The sequence below is a fragment of the Sapajus apella genome, unplaced genomic scaffold, assembly GCF_009761245.1.
Source record: "Sapajus apella isolate SASKATOON/1434 unplaced genomic scaffold, GSC_monkey_1.0 scaffold24, whole genome shotgun sequence".
NCBI classification, from domain to species: Eukaryota; Metazoa; Chordata; class Mammalia; order Primates; family Cebidae; genus Sapajus; species Sapajus apella.
In genome coordinates, this window is record NW_022436964.1 from 15,654,769 (window position 1) to 15,677,834 (window position 23,066).

The 23,066-nt window shown below is 42.8% G+C and overlaps 1 protein-coding gene across 5 annotated transcripts in view; it reads left to right on the forward strand.

Moving 5' to 3' along the window:
* TJP2 (tight junction protein 2) overlaps nt 1–23,066 on the forward strand; it is a 137,374-nt gene that overhangs the window by 47,686 nt on the left and 66,622 nt on the right. Inside the window, exon 1 of one of the 5 annotated variants that reach the window (XM_032290952.1) lies at nt 7,684–8,031. The exons of the other annotated variants lie outside the window; for them this stretch is intronic. Coding sequence (XP_032146843.1) covers nt 7,972–8,031 — 60 coding nt within the window. The 5' untranslated portion in view covers nt 7,684–7,971. Of the gene's footprint in view, nt 1–7,683; nt 8,032–23,066 lie in introns of those variants that run through there. 5 annotated transcript variants of the gene reach the window in all.

The following is a 23,066-nucleotide window of genomic DNA, read 5'->3' on the forward strand; positions in this document are numbered from 1 at the left end:
GAGCAAAAATCGTCATGTATTCTGTTAAAAGGAGCTAAAAGGGAAGCAATAATAACAACCACACCTCTCCTCCCACCCCATACAATTGTTTTACTGGGTAGAGGCAAAGAATACAGGAGCCAGAAAGCCAGGAAGTAAATGGGCTTTGAATCTGACAGAGCTGGGCTTGGATTCTTTCTTTTTTTGAGACAGGGTCTCACTCTGTTGCTGAGGCTGGGGCGCAGTGGCATAGTCATGGCCCACTGAAGCCTTAACCTCCCAGACTCAAGTAATCCTTCTGCCTCAGCCTTCTGAGTAGCCAGGACTGCAGGGGTATGCCATCATGCAGTGTAATTTATTTTTATTACTTTTATTTTTTGTAGAGACAGGGTCTTCCTATGTTGCCCAAGCTGGTCTTGAACTCCTGGACTCATGCGATCCTCCCACCTTGGTCTCCCAAAGTGCTGGGATTACAGGTGTGGCCACCATACCTGGTGGGTTTGGATTCTCTACTCCCTATCTACTTGGGGAGATGACCTTGGGCAAACTGCTTTCTCTGAAGCACAGTTTCTTTATGTATAAAGCAGAGGCAATAATACTGACTATATAGTCACTACATTAAATGACTTAGCGTAGTATATGAAAAGCTCTTGGTGCATAATATGCATTTAATCAATCATTGTTGATCAGAGTTTTTGCTTCTGTGTGTTTGTTTCTCAGTGGAGGGTTAATAGGGGGTCTCTATCTGTGAAAAGAGAATGTGGCTTTCATATATTCTGCAGTGTAAACAGCAGTAACATGATAAAAGCTGTCATACCTCAGAGCACCTGGGAGTGCCTCAGAGGACCAGGGTATCCTGCCAGGAAGAAGTGTTCCTCCACGTTGCAGAGCAGTCTCCGCGGCAGGTACGTCTAAACTAGACTGTGTACTGTAGGATGCGTCTTGGCTTTCCAGGACTGGAGCTGGGTTATGCTCGGCCTCAGCTCCAGGAGGAGCAGCACCACGGCCTCTGCCCACCAGCCTGAGCACACCCAGATCAGCCCTATAAGTCACCTAGGAGTCTGCATGTGGTCAGCTTAGACTACGGCTGTCTCCTTCCAACCCAGGACTCGCCCCAAACACCCGTCTAGAGCACCTCAGCTCCTTAATCCTTTCAGGCCACAGCTGACTCTGAATTGCACAGCTAATTCCTTTTTTTTTTTTTTGAGACAGGTCTTGCTCTGTCACCCAGGCTAGAGTGCAGTGGTGCAATCTCGGCTAAGCAACCTCTGCCTCCCAGGCTAGAATGCAGTGGTGCAATTTCGGGTAGGCAACCTCTGCCTCCCAGCCTCAAGCCATCCTCCTGCTTTAGCCTCCCAAGTAGCTGGGACTACAGGCATGCATCACCACACCCAGCTAATTTCTTTTGTAGAGATCAGGTTTTGCTCTGTTGCCCAAGGCCGGTCTTGAACTTTTGGGCTCAAGCAGTCCTCCCATTTTGGCCTCCCAGAGTGCTTGTAATCCCAGCTACTTGGGAGGTTAAGGCACGAGAATCACTTGGACCTGGGAGGCAGAGGTTGTGGTGAGCCAAGATTGCACCACTGCACTCCCAGCTTGGGCAACAGAGCAAGAGTCTGTCAAAAAAAGAAAGAAGAAGAAGGAGAAGGAAAAGGAGGAAGAAGAGGAGGAGGAGGAGGAGGAGAAGGTGGAGGTTTACGTGAAAATTTGTTCTGTTCTTTGAGATACTAGAAATGTAGATACCAACATATTGGCTTTAATGGCAAAAACTGCAATTACTTTTGCACCAACCTAAAATAATTGAAAAGTAGCAACTTACAGCAGCTTACTACTCTTTCTGTGTAATATTAAAATATGGAAACAATCTTGAAGACAGGTAGTCTGAAAATTGCTTATGAGTGATCCACAGAATGTTTCTAAAGGAAAAGCAAGACTCTTCAGTTGCCTCAAAGATGGAGGAGGCCTGAGAGTTCTTACAGTGGTTTAGAATGTGTTCATCTGTGTTGGAAGATAGCTTGAAAATACTCTGCTGTCTTTGTAGCCTTTACAAATCTATGATTGCCATAAAGTCAGTTTTGTTCCCTATTTCTAGAACCATCACATATTTGAATGAGGAGCATCTCAATTCAGAGGTCTGTTTTTTCTTGAGGGTAGGCATCAGAGGGCATATGGCATTAGAAGCAGCTCTGTATACAACTGAAAGCAGTCTTGTAGCCATTTAGGATCTGGGAAGCATACAAGTTAACTACCCCCACCCCAAAAAAGAAGAGGAATTTAACAAATTTTGAAAGTGAGCAAGAGGGCTGGGCACAGTGGCCCATGCCTATAATCCCTGCCCTTTGGGAGGCTGAGGCAGGTGAATCACCTAAGATCAGGAGTTCAAGGCCAGCCTGGCAACACGGTGAAGCCCCATCTCTACTAAAAATACAAAAATTAGCTGGGCATAGTGGTGGGTATCTCTAGACCCAGCTACTTGGGAGGTTGAGACAGGAGAATCGCTCGAACCTGGGAGGCACAGGTTGCAATGAGCCAAGATCACGCCATTGCACTCCAGCCTGAGCAACAACAGAGAAACTCGGTCTCAAAAAAAAAAAAAAAGTGAGTAATTTATAATAATTAAAAGTGGAAGCCTAAGGGGATAAGCAGAACATTAGATGCCGCTCTCCCGGAAGTAATCTGAGGGGCCGTTGAGTGGTATGGTTATTGTGGGAGGAAGCTTGCAGGTGAACTGGGGTGGTTACTGGTACTATTGTTTGGACTGAGGAAAATGGGAGGAGCCAGGAGAGCGGGAGAAGGGATGAGGCTACTGGGAAGCAGGTACGGGGAAGAGGGAGAAGACACTAGGCCTTTACTGAAAAAACGGCAGGTCTCTCGATTGGAGTTTTAGCTGCTGCCTCAGCACTTTGGTCATACATGTAGTTAAGCAATTCTTCTGACGTGTCAGCATGTGTTTACGTATCTTTGTTTTCATCACACGGCGAGCAGCTCCCTTTTATAAATAGACTTTATCTTCTCTATAGCTACCCCAGGGTATGTGGTAGGCACTCATGAATGGTTTGTTAAAGGAGTTATGATCCAGTCTACCTTACAGTGTACACGTTAACTAAATTGCTCGGTGAACCTGTAAACTTTTCTTTTTGTTGTTGTTGTTGTTGTTGTTGTTGTTTTTTGAGATGGAGTTTCACTCTTGTTGCCCAGGCTGGAGTGCAATGGCATGATCTTGGCTCACCACAACCTCTATCTTCTGAGTTCAAGCGATTCTCTTGCCTCAGACTCCCAAGTAGCTGAGATTACAGGCACCCGCCACCACACCCAGCTAATTTTTTTGTATTTTTAGTAGAGATGGGGTTTCACCATGTTGGTCAGGCTGGTCTCGAACTCCTGACCCCAGGTGATCAGCCCACCTCGGCCTCCCAAAGTGCTGGGATTGCAAGCGAGAGCCACCATGCCTGGCTGAACGTGTAAACTTTTCAATGTTAGTTTTCTTTGCTCCCAGTTGATGATACTTTATAACCATATTGCAGATGTATACATACTATGTATATATGTGTATAGGTATGTATATGTATACATCTCCATATACACAATGTCATCTTTAAGTAAGCCAGAAACCTGAGAGTCACCGTAGGCTCACTTCCCTCTGCGTCTCCCGCTATGTAGTCAGGTAGTCATCCAGCCTGCTGATCTACTTCCTTGAGTTCTCTAGAATCTGGCTCCCTTTTGTCTAATGCTGCCTAACTTCATAGCCATGTCATCTCTCATCTGCATTCCCACAAAAATGCATCATCATCATAATGAACATCATCAGTTCCCCATGGAGATGTATACATATATACATATATACTTATGTATATACACACGTATACATATGTCTTTCTCACGAATCTCTACATTCTTGAGAAACTATGACTAAAAGGCATTTAGCTTATGACATTAATTTGAGGTCTTCTGACCACCTTATTTCTTATTTTATTTTTTGAGACAGGGTCTTGCTCTGTCACCCAGGCTGGAGTGCAGCGGTGCAATTATAGCTTACTGTAGCCTCAAACTCCCGGGCTCAAGCAATCCTCCCACTAGGTTCTCAAGTAGCTGGTACTACAAGCACATGCTACCATGCCCAGCTAATTTTATTTTATTATTAGTTTTTGTAGAGACAGGGTCTCACTATGCTGCCCAGGCTGGACTCAAAACCCTAGGCTCAAGCAATCCTCCCGTCTAGCCTCCCAAAGTGCTGGCATTACAAGCATGAGCCCCTGCACCCAGCTGACCAACCGATTTCAGAGACCTTATATATTGTAAGATACATGAAAAGTGTTGAAAAAAATTGTCCATTGCACAAACAATGACTAAATTTAGAAAGAAAATATATGCACAATCCTATCTTTTCATGAAATCATTTTTTTGCATACTTCCAAGTTCTTTTATTTTTTAAATAATTTTGTCACTGTCATCATCTTATGTTAGATGTAATTGGTGTTCTTTTTTTGTTGATGATTGTAGCATTATCATTCTACTTGTCGTATAGACTTCTTATTACAATTTTAAATGATGGTCTGCTATGCCAATTAAATTAATTCACTGTAATTTAATAGCCCAGCCACCCATAATTGGACATCGGTGGTTTCCACCGTTCATTATTAGATATAGGCATACAATGAAGTGCTGCCCCACACCTAGTCACTCACTGTAATCTAACCTGCAGTCCTATCTTCGTATTAAAACAGCTCTGGCCAAGACAGCAGTAGTCCTCTATTTAATGAACATCATCAGTTCTTACCTTAATTGACCTCCTCAAAATTCCATGTTGTTAGCCTCTCACTCCTTCCTGAAGTTTGTTCTTTCCTTGGCGTTTAGGACACTCTCCTCCAGAAGGCTTTTTCTTCCCTTTCTGGCAGTTCCTCTTTGGTCTCTGTTCCTGCGACTTAAGTCTGTCCCCTAAATATTAGCATTCCCAGAGATGAGTCCTGTCCTTAGTCCTCTCTTGCCTTAATCTATATCACGTCTCTGAATGTGGGATTGTCTCCTCCCAAGACTTCAACTTTTATGATACATTGATGATACCAAAATCACTTCCTCCATCCCAAATCTCTCAACCCAAATACTCATCAGTGCCCAGCACATAGTACACACTTGATACATGTTTGTTAAATGACTGAACATCTTCTCCTGGATGACCCATAGCACTTGAAAATCAGTCTATAAACTTGTCATCCTTCTTCAAGCTCCTCCCAAAGTCTGCTCCCACTCCTGTGTTCTTTGTTTTGATAAAAGCCACCGTCATCTCCTTTAAGTAAGCCAGAAACCTGAGAGTCACCCTAGGCTCACTTCCCTCTGCGTCTCCCCCTATCTAGTCAGGCAGTCATCCAGCCTGCTGATCTACTTCCTTCGTTTCTCTAGAATCTGGCTCCCTTTTGTCTAACACTGCCTAACTTCATAGCCACGTCATCTCTCACCTGCATTCCCACAAAAATGCATTTTTTGCCGGTCTTGTCATTCTTACTAACACCCTCCTCCCGCCACTTCCCACCCCCATCCCCCACCAACTGTTAAATCCATCTTTATACTTGCCTGGGCAACTTCGCCTCCTGGAACCTCAATAATAAACCTACTGTCTCTTCATTCCTTACTTCTCTCAGTGTTATTTATTCCCCTTACCTGGAAGGCTTTTTTTTCCTTCTGTGTGTCTCAAAAACTCATTCCACCCTGTCCTTTAGAATGCATAAGCAACCCTGTGTCTGGAAAGCCTTCCCTAACTCTCTCCCTCCAGACCACTCTGAGCCTACCAGGAATCTCAGTACTTACATAGTTTCTCATTACTTGTTGATTGTTTACTGCAACAGACTGAGTTCCCTGAGGCAGGATCCTGAGTATTTTATCAAGTAGTTGATAGAGGTCTTCAGTAAGTACCTGTTGGGTAGAAGTTCTCTGGATAAACACATTCTAGAAGTGGGGTTAAAACGTGCAAACCCACGTGTGAAGAATATGACTAATAAATTGCTTCTCCAAAGAGGTGTATTGATTTACAGTGCCACCAGCAAAAAAGCCAATATATCAATTGAAGCATGTTTCTAACAACCATTTATTGAATGCTTATCATCTGTCAGGTGTTGTGCGAGAAGAATGGAATTCAAATATTTCATTATTTTGAGTAGTGCAGTCCAACAGAACTTTCTTCAGTGATGGAAATATTATATATCTGCATTGTCCAATAGGGTAGCTATTAGCCACATGTGGCTTCTGAGCCCTTGAAGTGAGACAAGTGTGACTGGGGAACTGAATTTCTCATTTCCTCTAATTTTATTTTACATGTAAATGTAAACACTCCGGTGGCAAGTGGTCATCTTATTGAATGGTGCAGCTCTAGAGAGAAAAAAGGAAATCAGTCAGCAGACGTAACTGCCACATTCTGGATTATTTTTTAAATACTAGTGGGTCTAAGCCTGCCTCATTAATGTGTGGCCAGCTGTCAAGTGCTATTATTTTTATTAGTCAGCACCACCTAACTTGGGAAACATTTTTTCCTTTTTTAAATTAAAACAATTTTTAAAAAATAGAGATGGGGTCTCGCTATATTGCCCAGACTGGTCTCAAACTTGTGGGCTCAAGTGATTCTCCTGCCTTGGCCTCCCAAAGTGCTGGGATTACAGGCATGAGCCACTGTGCCACTGGCCAGATTTGAGAAACATTTCATAAATAGGTGCCTAGATCAGGAAAGCCACACCTCACATCAGGAAAACAACCAAAATGTTTAAGTCTGGAGACGAGGCAAAATGGGAAACGTTACTCACAGTGCTTTCTATCCAGAGGTGTGGACTTAGTTACTCCAAAGGAGGCCAGAAGCATAACACTTCTGGAGAGGCATCTACTGGACTTGTTTTTCCACTAAACTGCTAGACTTGTTTTGATCAGGCAGGAAGTGAAGCAACTTTTCAGGGAGAGAGAGCCTAGCATCTGCATCTTCTCTGGGGCGGACCACACCTTTTACCTTCTACTTGTGAGCCTAGGTCGAATTTTGCTTTCTAATTTAGGGAAGAGCAGGGTAGGCAAAACTATTCTCCTACAGGATTTTTTTTTCTTTTTTTAGATTTCAAACCCAAAGTTATATTTTAAATCAGTACCTGCTTGGATTCTCCAAATTAATTTATATACTCCTAAAATAGACAACTTTACCTAACTGCACAATTCTTTGCACACAGAGGACTTTGAAACGAGTAAGTACCCTGAGTTGCATTAAATGAATCCTATCGGATAAGCACTCGTGACCTACTGGCAACCTTTTATAAGCTGATGATGGGAGAGGAGTTTCAATCTCTTTTGGAGTTGTTGGAAATGTGCCAAAGAGATAACCTGGAGTATGTTGTCCTGAAAGTCCTGTTTTAATATTTAACACGAACATCTTATACCCCGGAATTCGAGTAAGCAGTTGTTGGGCCGAGAAATCTGGGGTACAAGACCGTGTATGTATTGATTGTGTTGGACACTCTGGCCAGCAGCACCCTGACCTCACTCCAGCTCTCCAAACTAGCAGCGCTTCCCGGGACGCACGCGCTCGGAGTGGGACCTGCTCGCTCAGTGCGCGCCTAGGAGCGAACCATCGGGTTGGCGGGGGTGAATGGGTGCAGGCGTGGGGGCCGCTGGCCGCTCGGACCTAGGACTTCTGCCGCCGCCGCCGCCGCCCGCCCCACGGCTGGGAGTCCCGCTTGACGCGGTTCGCCGCGGAGACCTTGGAGGCGCGGCGCCGGCGAGCCCTCCCCCTACGGGCTGGTAGGTGGTAGCGGCCGATTTGAGAGTTTCCCGGGCCGGGCGGCGGGCGCGGGGGCGGGCTGACGCCGCCGCAGCCGCGGGAGGAGGGACAAAGGGGTGGGTCCCCGCGGGGTTGGTACCTCGGCAGACTGGGCTGGGGTCAGGGCGCTGGCCCTTGGTGCCCAGGAGGAGTAGGAGCAAGAGCAGAAGCTGGGCCCAGAGCTGCGCGCCTACGCGGGACCTGCGCCCGAGATGCCGGTACGAAGAGATCGCGGGTTTCAGCCCCGGCGGGAGCTGTCAGGTTGGCTCCGCGTAAGTGCCTCCTTGCGCCGCGCGGTTGGGAGGAGGGTCGCGAGCGTCAGCGTGGAAGGGCGGGTGGGCTCTGCTCTTGGGCTGCTCTGAAGCTGTTCTCCGATGCGCAGTAAGAAGCGGGGATTCTCCCAGCTGGACGTGGGGTGCAGAGGAGCGGTAGGTTTCACCGGCCGGGTTGATAGCTCGTGGCCTCCGGGGCTCCTGGAACCTTTACTCTACTCCGAAGTCATTTGGGCAAGAGATTAAGGCGCGAGTAGGGGACACTATCTTGAACCCGGCGTCCTTGATTTTTGCCGGCTTGGAGGCGTCTCGTTGTGCCTGTTGGGTCGCATGTATGTCTTTGTGTTTCCTTCTCTGTTTCAAACCACACTCTGTAGTGATGCAAAGTTACAGGCTTGTGTAGGTGAAAAAAGTAAAAGTTTTTTTTTTTTTTTCATTAGGGAATGGGGATGGAAATTTGGAAGAACCCACAAAAGGAGCGTGATGAATGCTTTGTATTCTATTACTATCCTACCTGTCACCAGTTCCTTTTATGTCTTCATTTGTCGAATTTCCACTTTTACTCGGTAGTTTAAGTTGTAAATAATCAGGGGTTTCTACCACAGGGTTTTAACATTCTTGAAATGTGGACAAACTTGGGAGTGAGTGCTCCCAGGCTTAGTAATGGAATACAGCCTCCCACCTCTATTTCAGCTTCATTCCTTAGGCTGGGCTGCTTTTCTGGCAGCTGTCTGGCCTGAGTAATGATGGTTGTGGTTTCTCTGAAGTTCCCAGCGGAGAGTCATCCCATGATAGAAACTGCCTCACTCTGCTCACTCCCGCTCAGCCCAGGCAATCCCAGAGGGGAGGAGGCAGGCCGTTTGCTTCAGCTCCCCAGGTGGTCCGTGCTGGGTGTGCTGACGGTCCTCCTGAGAAAACAGGTCCACGTTTGTCAGCATAATTCAGAGAGAGATGTAATTTTTTGAGAGAGCATACCTGGGCGGGAGATATCTTGAGGTGTGAAATTCGTAGTGGTAAAGGTATTTGTAGCAAAGTACCACATTATATCCTGATTGAGAGAATGAAATTGGATTATTCAGTAAGTTTTCATGAACAATTCCACTTCAATGTGGGGATTACGGAGATGGGCAAGAGCGTGCCTCTGCTACACAGTCCCACTGGGAAAGCCTGAAGCAATTAAGAATCCGATGAGTGCCATTTGGAAATATGGACAGGGTGCTGGAGCTTCCTCACTGTGGGGAGATGGCAGAAGTGGGGGTGCTTTACTAAGGCAACGGTGACTTTTGAGGTGTTTCTTGTGGTTTTTCAGAGCTACTTCTGCAGATTGATGAAGGGGAACTTCCCCCCCTCGAAATGCTGGTGTAACTTTTTCAGTACCGTCCAGCTATTATAATACTGAATGAGCCCTACCCGTGCCAGTCACTGTGAGGGGATACAAAGATGAACAAGACGCAGTTTCTGCATTTAAGAGTCTAGTGGACCTGAAACTGTTAGACTGTACTCTGCTATCTCTGTCGGGATTCCTGAGGCTGAGGGAGGAGAATGTGCGATACCGATACCGATGCACACTCTGCAATAGGGAAATTCAGCAGAGTGGGATTGGTCCTATATGCACTCCCTTCAGGGACTCTTGCTGGGAATGAAGGGCACTTTCTACAGTGGTTCACCGTGCAAACCACTGTAGAAAATGGGGCCAATAACGCACCCACCTCACGGGGCTGAGCGAGGTCTGAGTGAAATGACATAGACCACAAGGCATGTAGCGGATGCCAAGAAAATGGTAGTTAGTAATATGAACGAAAAAAAGGACTGAAAACTCTTTAAGTGCTGGGTCCTGGGTTGATAAGGGAGATGAGATCTAGAGGTACAAGTAGGAGGTGCCAGGTACGTGTCCAGGAAAAAACTGAAAGGCCTTGAATGCCACAGCAAAACTTTGGGGTGGGGGGAAAGCCATAGAAATCCCTAATGTATTAATAACTTGACTTTCCCTGTAAAAGAAGTGAACCAGTTTCCCAGTAAACACGCCACCCCATAACTATTTTTGAGACATTCATAGGCTTAAGACCAATGAATTTTTATATCACCCCCAGGGGAATTGCATTTGCAATGACTTCTGCCGACATTTAACTTTCGATCTAGTTCTTTGTACATTGACAAAAGTTCACAGCCAACCCTTTCTCTTCAGGACAACTGTGAGAACTTTCTGCATGCTACTGAAGGCAAGAGAGATTTTGAAGTTAGCAAGGTTTTTTTCTCTCCGTAAGAAGGTTATCCTTTTAGGAGACATAGTTCTTGAAACTAGGTGGGGCCACTTTAGTCCTGTTTACAATAATGTGTTTAGTAATATAAATAGTAATTTAAAAAGTCATGCAGATTTGGTTGGGGCGTGGCATGAGGTGTGGGTGTGGTGGGGGCGGGGTGAAGAGGTAGAAGGGTTCTCAGTCACTGCTGAAACTTTCTTTTTTTTTTTTTTTTTTTGAGACGGAGTTTCGCTCTTGTTACCCAGGCTGGAGTGCAATGGCACGATCTCGGCTCACCGCAACCTCCGCCTCCTGGGTTCAGGCAATTCTCCTGCCTCAGCCTCCTGAGTAGCTGGGATTACAGGCACGTGCCACCATGCCCAGCTAACTTTTTGTAGTTTTAGTAGAGACGGGGTTTCACCATGTTGACCAGGATGGTCTCGATCTCTTGGCCTCGTGATCCACCCGCCTCGGCCTCCCAAAGTGCTGGGATTACAGGCTTGAGCCACCGCGCCCGGCGAAACTTTCTTATTTATTTATTTAAAGATGGGGTTTCACCCTGATGGCCAGGCTGGTCTTGAACTCCTGACCTCAGATGATCCACCCACTTTGGCCTCCCAAAGTGCTAGGATTACAGGCGTGAGCCACCGTGCCCAGCCACTGCTGAAACTTTCAATATGCTCTACCAAGAATATGAGCCACCAGGGAATTCCTTGCCTAATATCTAGAACGAATCCCATTAACCAGTTGTAGCTGCAGATGAATTTATCTAGGTTGAGAGCTGATTCCCAATAACACGCCTCATTGATTTGACTCTAAGCAGTAATCAGGGGTCCAACAGTTGCTGACTAGAGTGGCCTTGGACCAACCAGCCTTGATTTTCAAGAGAACATGATTTGGGATGTGGTAGTATCTGAGGGTAAGGTTGCCCCAGATGGGAGTGGAGGGAAGCAGAACAATTTTCTCAGGCGTTTTACTGAGTTTGTGTCTTGATCCTAAATCCAAGGGTCAGGGTCAGAAACACAGACTCAGAGGTTAGATTTAATACCCATTTAGTGGGTTAAACACATCAACGGTTATATAAACTTTGTTAAGGTTTAAAAAACTATTTAGGGCCTATTTTACCCTCACCTACATTTAATGGGTTATTTTTGCCATCAGCATTTTTAGTAGATGCCCATATAGAAAGTAAATTTGGGAGGGTCTAAGGTGGTATTACTTATTATTAAACTTTTTGAAAAGACTATGTAATAGCAGTGGGAAAAAATTTAGGCATGGAACTCCAATATGCAGTATTGCAATAGCTAGTTTTAATTTTCTTTCTTTTTTTTTTTTTTTTTTTTGAGATGGAGTCTTGCTGTTTCACAGGCTGGAGTGTGGTGGCATGATCTTGGCTCACTGCAACCTCTGCCTCCCGGGTTCAAGTGATTCTTCTGCCTCAGTCTACCAAGTAGTTGGGATTATTAGAAGTGAGCCACCGTGCCCGGCCACTAGTTTTAATTTTGGACGGTACCTAGGAAAGCAGTTGATTGAGCTAGTATGCTGCATAAATTGTCCTATGAGAGGCAGAGTTCCAAGTTGGAGAGTGTCTGCTCCCACTTTTTCCATTTGATTAGGAAAAGCACTTCTTAGAACTTGGTGACTGACAGCTAGAGCCCCAGAAGGCCTGCACAAACTGGGGCAATGGCTACCCGTAACAGTGACAGCTCCATTCTGTTTTTTAAAGGGATTAGTGTCTCCATCATCCAGCTGGCCATTAAACAACTAAAGCTTCATCATTCTGGGTAAACTGTGAGCTCTCAGAAGAGACAGACTAAGAACTATCATACCCCCCAAATACCTAATCATTTAATTAAGCATTTTCTCTACCTTTTATGCTATCCCCAGAACACTACTTTCCAAAATCTGGTATACAGACAGACCTACAGGTGGTACAGGGAGATACATATTCTATTTTTCATTTATGATGCATGAATATTATATGTTAGGAATAAAACACATAAAGCCAGCTACCACATTCATTTATTTCATGGTTAGATTGCTTAGAATGAGACAAAAATAAACATTAAATAAAGCAGTGAGTTTGCCTTAAGAAAAGTTATCAATTCTGGGAATGAGTAATATGAAGCTAAGGCAAAAATGGTAAAAAAAAAAAGCCCTTGACATCTGAGGTGTGCACAGCCCTTGATAAGAGTGTGTCCCTTACTTACAGAGAGGCATACCTCGGCCATACCTTCAAGAAAGTCAACACAGAATGGCCTAGAATAGCCAGGCAAGTCGATGGACTTTCTATCTTAAGCGTGTGCATCTTCCTCTTATCCACCCAGATCTCTTAGATGTGGTGGCAGACAGTATACTTGTGAAGCTGTTTTAATGTCTGGCCCAATTCTCATTCCTTTCTCTGCTTCCACAAGCCATTCTGCAGTTTTTAAAGGTCTGTCAGTGTGACATTTTTGATATGATAGAGTGATGGGGAGGAAATATTTTGGCATTGATGAGGGATGTAACTCTATTATCAAGTGACTCTTACTCAGGATTCATTGCCAACAAATGTGGACAGCAAAACAGCCTCACCTTAATACATTTATCAAAGTCTTTCCAAAAAATGCTAACTGGATAAGGTGGTGGTTTTTTTTTTTTTTAGATCTCTCTCTCTCTCTCTCTCTCTATATATATATATAAAGCTCATATTGTTCTGTAAAATAGGCTTTCACATTTTTGTAGGAACTGGCAGCCTTGAGGTAGAAAAGTAGCCCTGCTTTGACCTAGAGCATGCATGGTCATGGCAGGTGAATAAAACAAGGAGAAGAGAAAATACTGTTTCAGTCACCAGAATCTCTAGTGATATGTGTGTTCACAGCATTTATGAGAAATCCCAAGCTTTCAATTAGTAACTTGTACTTTAGTCATTTAAAATCAGCACAGATATTTGTTTAGTGCCTCTGCCAGTTGGTTAAAGTTAAATCAGGTTTTTTAACCTGAAAAACGTAATGTAGCTTTCCTTAACCATTTACACACCATTGTATATTGCAGACCATAGTCAGATACAATTTGTAATAATGAATGTTTAACTTTTAGCCAACTTAGAGTATCAGTGGTTATGGTTTCTATTTTATTTCTGTTCCTCCAGTTACTATATGGGGATGCAGAAACAGCAGTGGTGGTGAAAGTGAATTTCTTGATGGATCTTCCATGAATCAAATATTTGTGTTTTAGGAAGTTAGGCTGACCAAAAGATTTCAAATCATACCATGAATCATGGCAAATATCTTATGTCACATCCTTGAATATACATGTTTACTACATTTTACCTCTATGTGTATGTGAACATGGACTGCAGAATTAATTTGTGTGATAATTATTATTTCTATTGTAGGTTTTAATCAGCCACATTAAATATATGTATTATGTTCACAGAGAAAACAAGGTATCATCTTTGGAAACTTTAATTATAGTATGCCTCATGTTATAGACACCCAATATAACCATGGGACTAAATATATGAGGTAGTGACAAGTCAGGCATTTGGAGGGAATGTTTGTCACCCATTGTGGGAGAGAGTTATTAGAATAGTTATTCTTACTGGTAGGTAACAGTTATGACTGTAATGAATAGATCGTGACTAAAATCCATTTATGCCTTTGCCATCGTATTAGCAGCTTTGATGGAGATATGTGAGAACATTGTTGGTACTTTGGATTTTGTCACTTGAGTTGAAGGTAAACAGAGAGAACAGTACTTTCTAGTCATCCATAGGAATTAATGAACACTTCCAGGATGTGTAGCTTCGAGTATTTTCTAGGTTCTTCTGAGGGGGAAGTAATGTTCCCCTTGGAGCTGTTTGTTTCCATTTGTTGAGAGTCATTTTCTATCAGAGTATTAAAGGAAGTGTTCTGAGTTCTAGGTTGTGTTTCTTCTTTGATGCCTTATAGAGGGGGACACACCTGAGACCTGGGTGGAGCTCTGCAATGGGGACAGGCTCGTAAGTAATGTAGGCTTCAAGAGAGACAACCATTCCGCTTTCAGTCCTTGGAAGATGGTTCCTAAGTGTATCTGGCAAAGCCGATGAAATTATTTGAGGGAATTAATTAGCAAAACTAAACATTTCTGTTTTTGAAAAGAATGAATCATTTGGAAGGAACTTCCTGGTGAGCTCAGTTTTAGCAGCCTGGTTCCTCCCTTACCCTTATGCAGTCTGGCTGAATCAATTGCGTTCTTGCCTATGATTGGTGAGGATACACATGCTAGTATTTATTCTAGCCCTTATCACTTCCCATCAGCCCTGAGCCCCTCCTTGGTCTGAGTCATCGTGATAGCCCCAGGAGCTGACAGAGCACCAACCATATCCACTAAATGGTGGACTGACTTGGTTTGGGGAAGTCTTGTTGGATAGGAGTAAGAGACTAATGGAGAAATTAGGACAGTGGATTCCTGACATTTACATAGTGAGTGGATGATCATTTGTAAGAACTGTGAATTTCATTAAGAAAATTTTATTCAAAAAAATTACAGAATTTCATCCAGACCATTTTTGTCATGGCATGGAAGCAGCATCAGCTGTACCATTGATTAGCTGAGTGACTTTTGCTGTCTTGTAACTCTAGTTCTCAATTTCTTTATCAGAAAATGAGTCGTTAAGTTGATCATCTTCAAGTCTTTTGTGCCTAAGATTCTGAGGGTTCTGTTTGTGTATAAAGCCCAGAGAACATTTTAAATGATTTCTATTGGTTCTTATCATCTTAAAATGTTTCTGTGCTCCTTAAGCTACGTTTGTGTTTGTTTTCTTCAATTCTTCTTTTTTTTTCTGTTAAAAAGAGATCCAATAAGTTCTCTCTGAAAAGCATTTTTTAAAAAGACAAACTGGGAGCCCAAGAGTGGCTGCTAGTTGTTTTGCTCACGAAGTGATCGAAAGATCTATTATTCAGTTGCAGCTTAAATTATGTACCACATAGTGTGTGCCGGATTCTCTTCCTTACTCTGCAGCCGAAGCCAGCAACTGCAACAATCTTGCAGAGCTCCTTGAGAATCCTTCTTCCTTTTCCTCTTCCTCTCCACTCTTCCCAGTAAAAGCAGCATACTGGAGCTTCCAACATACCCCTCTTTTCACCATGGACGTCTCCCCAGGGCCACATTGCCTGTGGCATGCACTTGGAAGAAGAAGCAGGCCTGCAGCTGGGAGCTCTTTCTGATTTGCTCTTCACAAAAGTGTTGAAGATGAGCCTACTGGTCACTATTGCAAAATCGCATTGTTCACTGGTGTAAAATCACTGCTGTCATCTGAGTTTCAGCGTAACTTTAGGCATGTTGGAGTTTTTCAACGTAACCTCAGGCAGAGCACTTTGCCTTCCTTGGGCTGGTCTGTTTAGTGTCTGGGTGAGTTTTAAGAGGGTAGAGAGATTGTGGCATCTTAGACACTCACTGAAATTTTCCAGAAATGTAACGGGAAACATTTGTGCTTTGCATTCTGGTGTTATTGTTGAAGCCTAAAAACGTGGACAAGTGGCAGCACATTGAAAGGAAGAGGCTCCAAGTTCTTTTTGAGCCTCAATTCAATTTTAATCGAAGGTCTGGGAGAAATATTTAGTCTACTTAATATTGTTTAAGGGCACGGTTTGGCAGATGACTTTGGAGAGTGAAGGATCAGGAAGAGGCAGAAAAGATTTGCCAGACTTAGGGCTAAAAAAATTTGCCTGGTATGTTTCCATGGAGAAAATTTTCCTGTAGAAGCAGTAGCATATCCTCTGTTACAAGCCTGCTTGTTGATAATGAAGATTTTTCTGTGTTATCAATTTCATTGAAGTATAATATGTATAATAAAATACACAAATCTTAAGTAGAGAGCTTGATGAATTTTATTGTGTTAAAGTACATATAACATTAAGTCTATTATTTTAACCATTTTAAAGTATAAAATTCAATGGCATTTAATACACTCACGGTGTTTTGTAAACACCATCATCACTCTCTAGTTCCAGAGGTGGACGAAGTTTTACATGAATATATTCATCTGTGTGATTATCACCTAGATGAAAAACTAGAATATTCCATCACTATAGAAAGTTCTCTCTTGTTACTTTTTCAATGATTACCACAACGGAACTTCTCTTGTGATGTTTCTTACCGTGGAATACTTTTGCTTGAACTTAAGAGAGGACCCATATAAATAAATTCAACTTTTTGTGTCTGTCATCTCTCACTCAACCTAATCTCTGTGAAATTCACCCGTTTGTTGCGTGAGATTCAGTAGTTCTTTTTTGCTGCTGAGTTGTATTCCATTTATGTGTATTTGCCACAATTGGCTTATCTCTTCTGTTGATAGGTATTTGGGTTATTTTCAGTGTTTTTGCTATTATGAATAAAGCTGCCATGAAAAGCACCTGTGCATTGCTTTGTGGACATGTGCCCCTATTTTTCTTGTGTGAATTCCTAGCACCATAGGTTAGGAATTAGAAAAAAATTTTTTTTAATTTAAATTGAAAAAAAATTTTTTTGAGGCAGAGTCTCAGTCTGTTGCCCAGGCTGGAGTGTTGGTGGTGTGATCTCGGCTCACTGCAACCTCTGCCTTCCAGGTTTAAGTAATCTCCTGCCTCAGCCTCCGGAGTAGCTGGGATTACAGGCATGTGCCATCACACCTCGCTAATTTTTGTATTTTTAGTAGAGACAGGTTTCTCTTGAACTGCTGAGTTCAAGCAGTTTGCCTGCCTTGGCCTCCCAAAATGCTGGGATTACAAGCATGAGCCACCACACCCAAAGGGTTACAGATGTTTAATTTTGATTCTTTACCTCTGAAGTCAGATAGACCTGGGTGTGATTTTTTTGTCCTGCCACTTGCTTGCTTGACCTTGAGGAATTTACCTTTTTCTCATGTTCTGTTTTCTCAACTGTAAAATGGGCATACCCTATCAGTCATGGTTCAGTCAAGAAAACATGTCATTCTAGCTATTTCAAGGAGAAGGGGATTCAATACGGAGTATTAGTTGCCTTCAGAACAAAGAAAAGGTGAGAGGAAATGGAAGCCCACTGCTGGCTTTCTCATTTGCCCCAAAGAAACTTAGAAAGCTGCTGCAACCCAGAGGCAAGACCTTTCACCTTCTCACCCTCTCCAGCCTGAGGCTCATGAAAGGGCAGGGAACCTGGGCATGCTGCAAAGCTCATGTCTGAGGAATCCAGCTTTTGCCTGCTACTGCTGCTGACTGTAGGAAGAAGAAAAACAAACGGCTTCTGCTTTCCTTCACCCTTCCAGATCTTAAACACATGTACCTTGCTGGCAGAACCCTGTTGGCAACGGAGTTTGGGGGGGGGTTATGGTAGAAACAGAAACTCAGTGCCAGCAAAGAAGAAATGGCATAGATACCACCTGGGGTTGCTTTCAGGTGATCAGTAAATGGCGGTGGTTATAACTTATTATTTTCATCATTATTCCTTAAGAACTGCTGCTGCAGCTCAGACTTTTTCTCTTTTTCCTTCCCCCCCGCCCCCTGACATAGGGACTTGCTCTGTCACCCAGGGTGGAGTGCAGTGGTGCCATTATGGCTCTTTGCAGCCTCGATTTCTCTGGCTCAAGTGATCCTCCCACCTCAGCCTCCTGATTAGTTGGGACCACGAGCACATGCTGCCACACCTGATAATTTTTAAATGTTTTGTAGAGATGAGGTCTGTGTTGCTCAGGCTGGTCTTGAACTCCTAGGCTCAAGCGATCCTCCTACCTCAGCATCCCGAAGTGCTGGGATTATAGGCGTGAGTCACCATACCTGGTCCCACGGACTGATTTCTGTAACGCGTGCTCACAGTCAGTCTTTTCACTGTATAGTCATGTGGATGCCACTGGGAAGAGCTCCCTGCCACATGAGGCATGGTTTTTCTGGAAGGGCCTTAGATTCTGCATTTATTGCTCTGTGCTTCTAGGTACTTTTCCATGGGAGTAAGCTTGAAAAATGAGCTTTCAAACCTATAAGTTAATGTAGAACTGAAAGGTGACTTAATCTAAGAGCTGCTGCTTTGATGCATGATTTTATGGAATATAATCAGTGTTTTCTTTTTGAAGTCATTCCTATTTATTATTAATAAAGTAAAAGGTAATATGTAAATCTTGCTTATAGATGGGGTTACATTTTTTTCTGCCTTTAACTTCCTTTGTCTTTTGATAAATGAGATGGAAAGAGATTAGATTTTTATCATATTTTGTACCTCAGATGTCTTGCGGAGGGAACACTGTAGTCTACTAAAACAGGCAGAAGTGTCTGTCCTGTTACGAGCTTATTTTATGTAACATAAGCTATAATGTAGTGCTTTTAAGACATTGAAAAGTCTTGATTCAGTGTTGGCAACATCTGTAACGATGTCACACATGGAAAGAACTGAGTTTTTCTTAACTTTAGAATGTGAATATTTTCCTCCGTCAAATAATTTTGTTTATAACCCAGACCTATTTTACTTTCCAAGGACTCTACTATTACTGTCCTAAGGTGACTTGCTAGAAACGGAGTGGTCAAGATGTATTGATTAACATAACATTTAGGCTTACTTCTGTAGTACTACTTGTGAAGGCTCCTTGCAGAGAAATTTCAAGTGATAAGGAAAGCAAATATTCTAAGTGCAAAGATAAGTATAACCAGTGACTATTTCAGCCACTGGTTTAGCAGTTCAAGTGAGCTGGCTGTTTTTAAAGCTTGCTTAGTAAATGAATGTGCTAGAAATATATTGACAGAATTCGGTTTTATCTCTTTTTCTCCAGACTTTTAGTCGGCCAGGGCTAACAATGGATGTCTAAACAGTTTACAGTGGCTGATATACAATGAACAAAGGGTTTCACTGTTTGGAGACTGGAAAATAGAGCCGGAGGGGAGCTTCTTATGGGCATTGACCTAGTTCACTCCTTTTGACAAAAATGCTTGGTTTTAAATCAATATACGTATTTCTAACCCAAATATCTATAAATTTTTCAGCTAGTAGTGTTACAGCTGGAGGACGGGACCTGTGGTGTTGCTTTGTGTATTTTTATAAAGTATAGCCTTTATTTTTATTTGACAATATTCTTTAGAAATAAATTGTCAAGTGAACTAATATTCCACAAAAGTTAGGGAAAGTTAAGAGAGGCAGCTGACATTCCATCAGTTTCCTCTTTAGTCCCTGGAACCTCCCCACAATTAGGAATTGGTTAGTCACCTGCTTTTTAAAGATAAATTTGTCTGTGGGCGTTTCTGCTGAAAAATGTGGGGAAACAGGACTGGGCTAAAAATAAAATCAGTTCAGGCATTGCCAAACCTCTAAGTATCATGTTTGTGATTTACTTTTCCAGGAAACATAAGTTGGCAATATTTTTGCTCCTTTTTATTACCACAGAGAGAGAATATTTGCAGTCAGCATGCACAGCCTGAAAGAATATCTCTTGCCTATTAATAGAACAGGAGGAACGTACACATGTCTATGTGGGGGAAAAACATCTCATTTGGCTTAGTAGTAAGCTCCAAGTAAAAATTGCATTGTTGTTCTGAATTGTCTTTGAGTGTGATTGGATGATTAAATATAAATGTTGAGCTGATTGGATTATATCACAGCAATGAACATGTCCTAGAAAAAGAGCTGTAGCATACCACTCTAGACAGTTACCAGACTTACTCGGTTGGCTTTATATTTAAGTGTCGTGGAAACTGGGATGCTGTCATTTCTGTTTCTCTGTCTCTTTCATCTGTTCCAATTTGAAATATACTGGCTATGTTAGTGTAGTCTGCTACATGGATAGTCCATTATCATTCAGCAACATAAGCTTTTTGATTGAGATGAGCATAATCAAAGGAAATGCTTGGAAACAGTGAACTGTAAAAAATGTCCTCAGTTAGATACAGCCTTCAGTGCATGTGTTTATCTTTTCACAAGATCAATGTGTTTTCACAGTGGGTCTAAACCCACTGGCCTGGATTCCACCTCTTGTTGGATGGGTGATCAGTTTTAACATTAGGGAGTGTTGATTGTGAGCTCTCGAGGGCAGGGCTGGTTCTTTGCATTCCCAGGTAGGCATGGTGTAGAGTTGCTTAGTAAATACGGGAAGGTTAAAGGAAGAGAAGGGAGAAGCTGAGTCTCAAAGGACTAGAATGTGATAAGCATGTGCTTATCACACTGGGTGTGTATTATTCTCTCCCCTTTCTTAGAGTATTCCTTGCCTCCTGAAAAAAGCACTTTGTAGGAAATGTGGAGATCTTTTGAACCTGTGGCTTTGTGTTATTGTACCGGCAAGTCCAAAATATGCATTAATGGAGCCTATAGAACTGCTCTGAGAATGTGTTCTTGAGTTCTACAAATATGATGGGGTGTGTTGGGGGCTGACTCACTCCCGTTCAGTTCCCATGTGTGAAGTGGAACCCCTGATCTGTGAAATGCCTAACTATAGGGGAGCCCATGAGTCAAAGCAAGGTGTGATTTGTTTTGCTGTAAGACCATGTTTGGTTAGCTTTTCTCTAGCAAAGCTGGGGAAGGAGTTCAAAGGGCTGATATACAGTTAGGCCCTTGAGGTAGGTTTCACTGACTTCTCCCAGTCGACTAGGGGTAAGCGATAACCCCATTTTATAGGTGGGAAAACGGAGACTGAGAAACTTTAAGTGTCTTGCCCAGTGTCGCACCGCTTGTGTGACAGGGAGGGGATTTGAGCCAAGGTCCATTTGACTAATTTGAAATCTGTAGATTCTGTCAACGCCACCAGTCTCTGCTTTTTAGAATCACGGTGGCAATAAAATAAGAAGCTCAAGGCCCTGTGTTGGTTATTAGGAGTTTAAACATCATCGCTGAAAGTGCATGGAAATATTTGTACCCCCAGGGAATCTTGAGTAACAGTAACTTATCCATGTTGTCACGACATGTCTTCATTCATCAGAGACTTCTGTGTGTTCATTACTCTATGAGACCCCAAAGACTCTAAGTTACTTCTAAGACACAGCCTCACAGGGAAGTATTAATAGATTATATATACAGCTTTATTATAGAATATGTTTTATCATGTGAAAGTGTTCTTTCTTCAAGTCCATAGTCTCTAGTTAGAAGTGACTGTGTTGTCCCATCAACCCCTTCCCTCAAAAACTATTATTAATGTCAGGAAAAGCTTATGGTTTCAAGCACCTGGATTATAGAATTAGAAAGAACAACTTGCCTTTTGAGGTTTGGAATTCCACTGCAAGTGTCCTTAGAGTCAAAGTACATCTCCTACAAATACCTCCAAGAGGTTTTAGGCTATCAAATAGTCACACTTCAGTGTGGAGTAGACCAGTCAGCTTTCTTCTACTATCTAGCTGAGACCATACGCATTGCTAAAGAGATAATTTTGTTTGGGGATGAAGATAGGGAATTTTGGAGCCAGAACATTCTGGTGATGGTGGAGCAGATAGTGCAGAGATGTTCGCCTTGGGACAGGGTGGAGGAGGAGGGCACTGAAACCAGAGCAACCAGGGCAAGCGGTAGAAGGACCTAGGAAGTCTCCACATACTTTCCTTCTCTCCTGTTTCTCCATGGAACCCTAGGAAGAGTACTTATTTCTCTTTGTCACTGTCTTCTCCCAGGACCCAGAATTGATAAGTTAGTTGAGTTTCTGTGGTCAGTCTAAGGTTCTGTTACTATTTAAAATGTTAATAACATTTTTAGATTCTCTCAGATTCTTGCTGCGTATGGTGGCATACACCTATAGTCTCAACTACTCAGAAACGGAGGCAGGCAAGAGGATTGCTTGAGCCCAGGAGTTGGGGGCTACGGGGAGTTCTGACTGCTCTCGTGGGTAGCCATTGCTGTCCAGCTTGGGCACCACAGTGGAGACTCCACCTTAAAAAAAAGAAAAGAAGAAGAAATAAAAGAAAGTTGATTCTTGATTCTAACTCAGTTGTGACAAATGGTGGATATATGGTTCTGACCAGATTCTAAATTGGACTTCATGGTGGGCAAGGGAAACTTCCATTGCCTATCCCCTCTCTTTAAAAAACTTCTCCTCTAGCAGTTTGCCTTGAGTTGTGGGTGACACCTACCTCAGTGTCTTTTTCTGAGGGTACTTGGTTCCTAATCTCAGTTGTTACCTGGAGCATCCTAGCAGTAAGCTCCAAGTCACAATTGAGATTAGGAACCAAAGTTTTTACTTATCTGTATCCAACACAATTCTTCCACAGTGTCTTGCTCAATGCATGTGTTGAAAAAACTGACAAATAAAGCTAATTCTTTTCTTTGAAGATTATCTGATGCAAGATTTTGACCTTAAGTCAGCTTCCCCTGCAGTATGTCATTGAAAACTGTGAACAAGCTCAGATTTTGGTTTCGGTAAAAATATAACCAGAGAAGTTGCTACCAAGCATAGTTCACTTTGAGTTGACCTAACTTTTGGATTATGTACTCACTAAGATCTTATCTCTTATGAATTAAACAAATATACGCAAATAAATAACCAAATTAAAACACTTAAAACAAGTTTATCCTCAAATAGTGTACTGGATGCTAAGGACAGACCTAAAAAGTTTGTTGAGGATAGAAGTGAAAAATGAGGCAAAAGAAAGCAGGAGTTGAGATGTGTGTTTGCCTGTACCAGCATGCGTGTGAGCCCCTTGCAGGTAAGGACCCATGGCCCTTGCACATCAGTCTCCTGTTACTAACTTTTGCGTAAATTGAGTCTACTGGTTTGCAAGCTACATACACCCAGCTGCCTGTTTGTTGTTGTTTTTCTCCTCTGCCTAATAGCTAAGAATTGTTTTTGCATTTTAAATGGTTATATAAGTATCTATATGATCTCCTTGGTTTTGCTTCTTGTAGTGGAAAGCCTAAAATATTTAT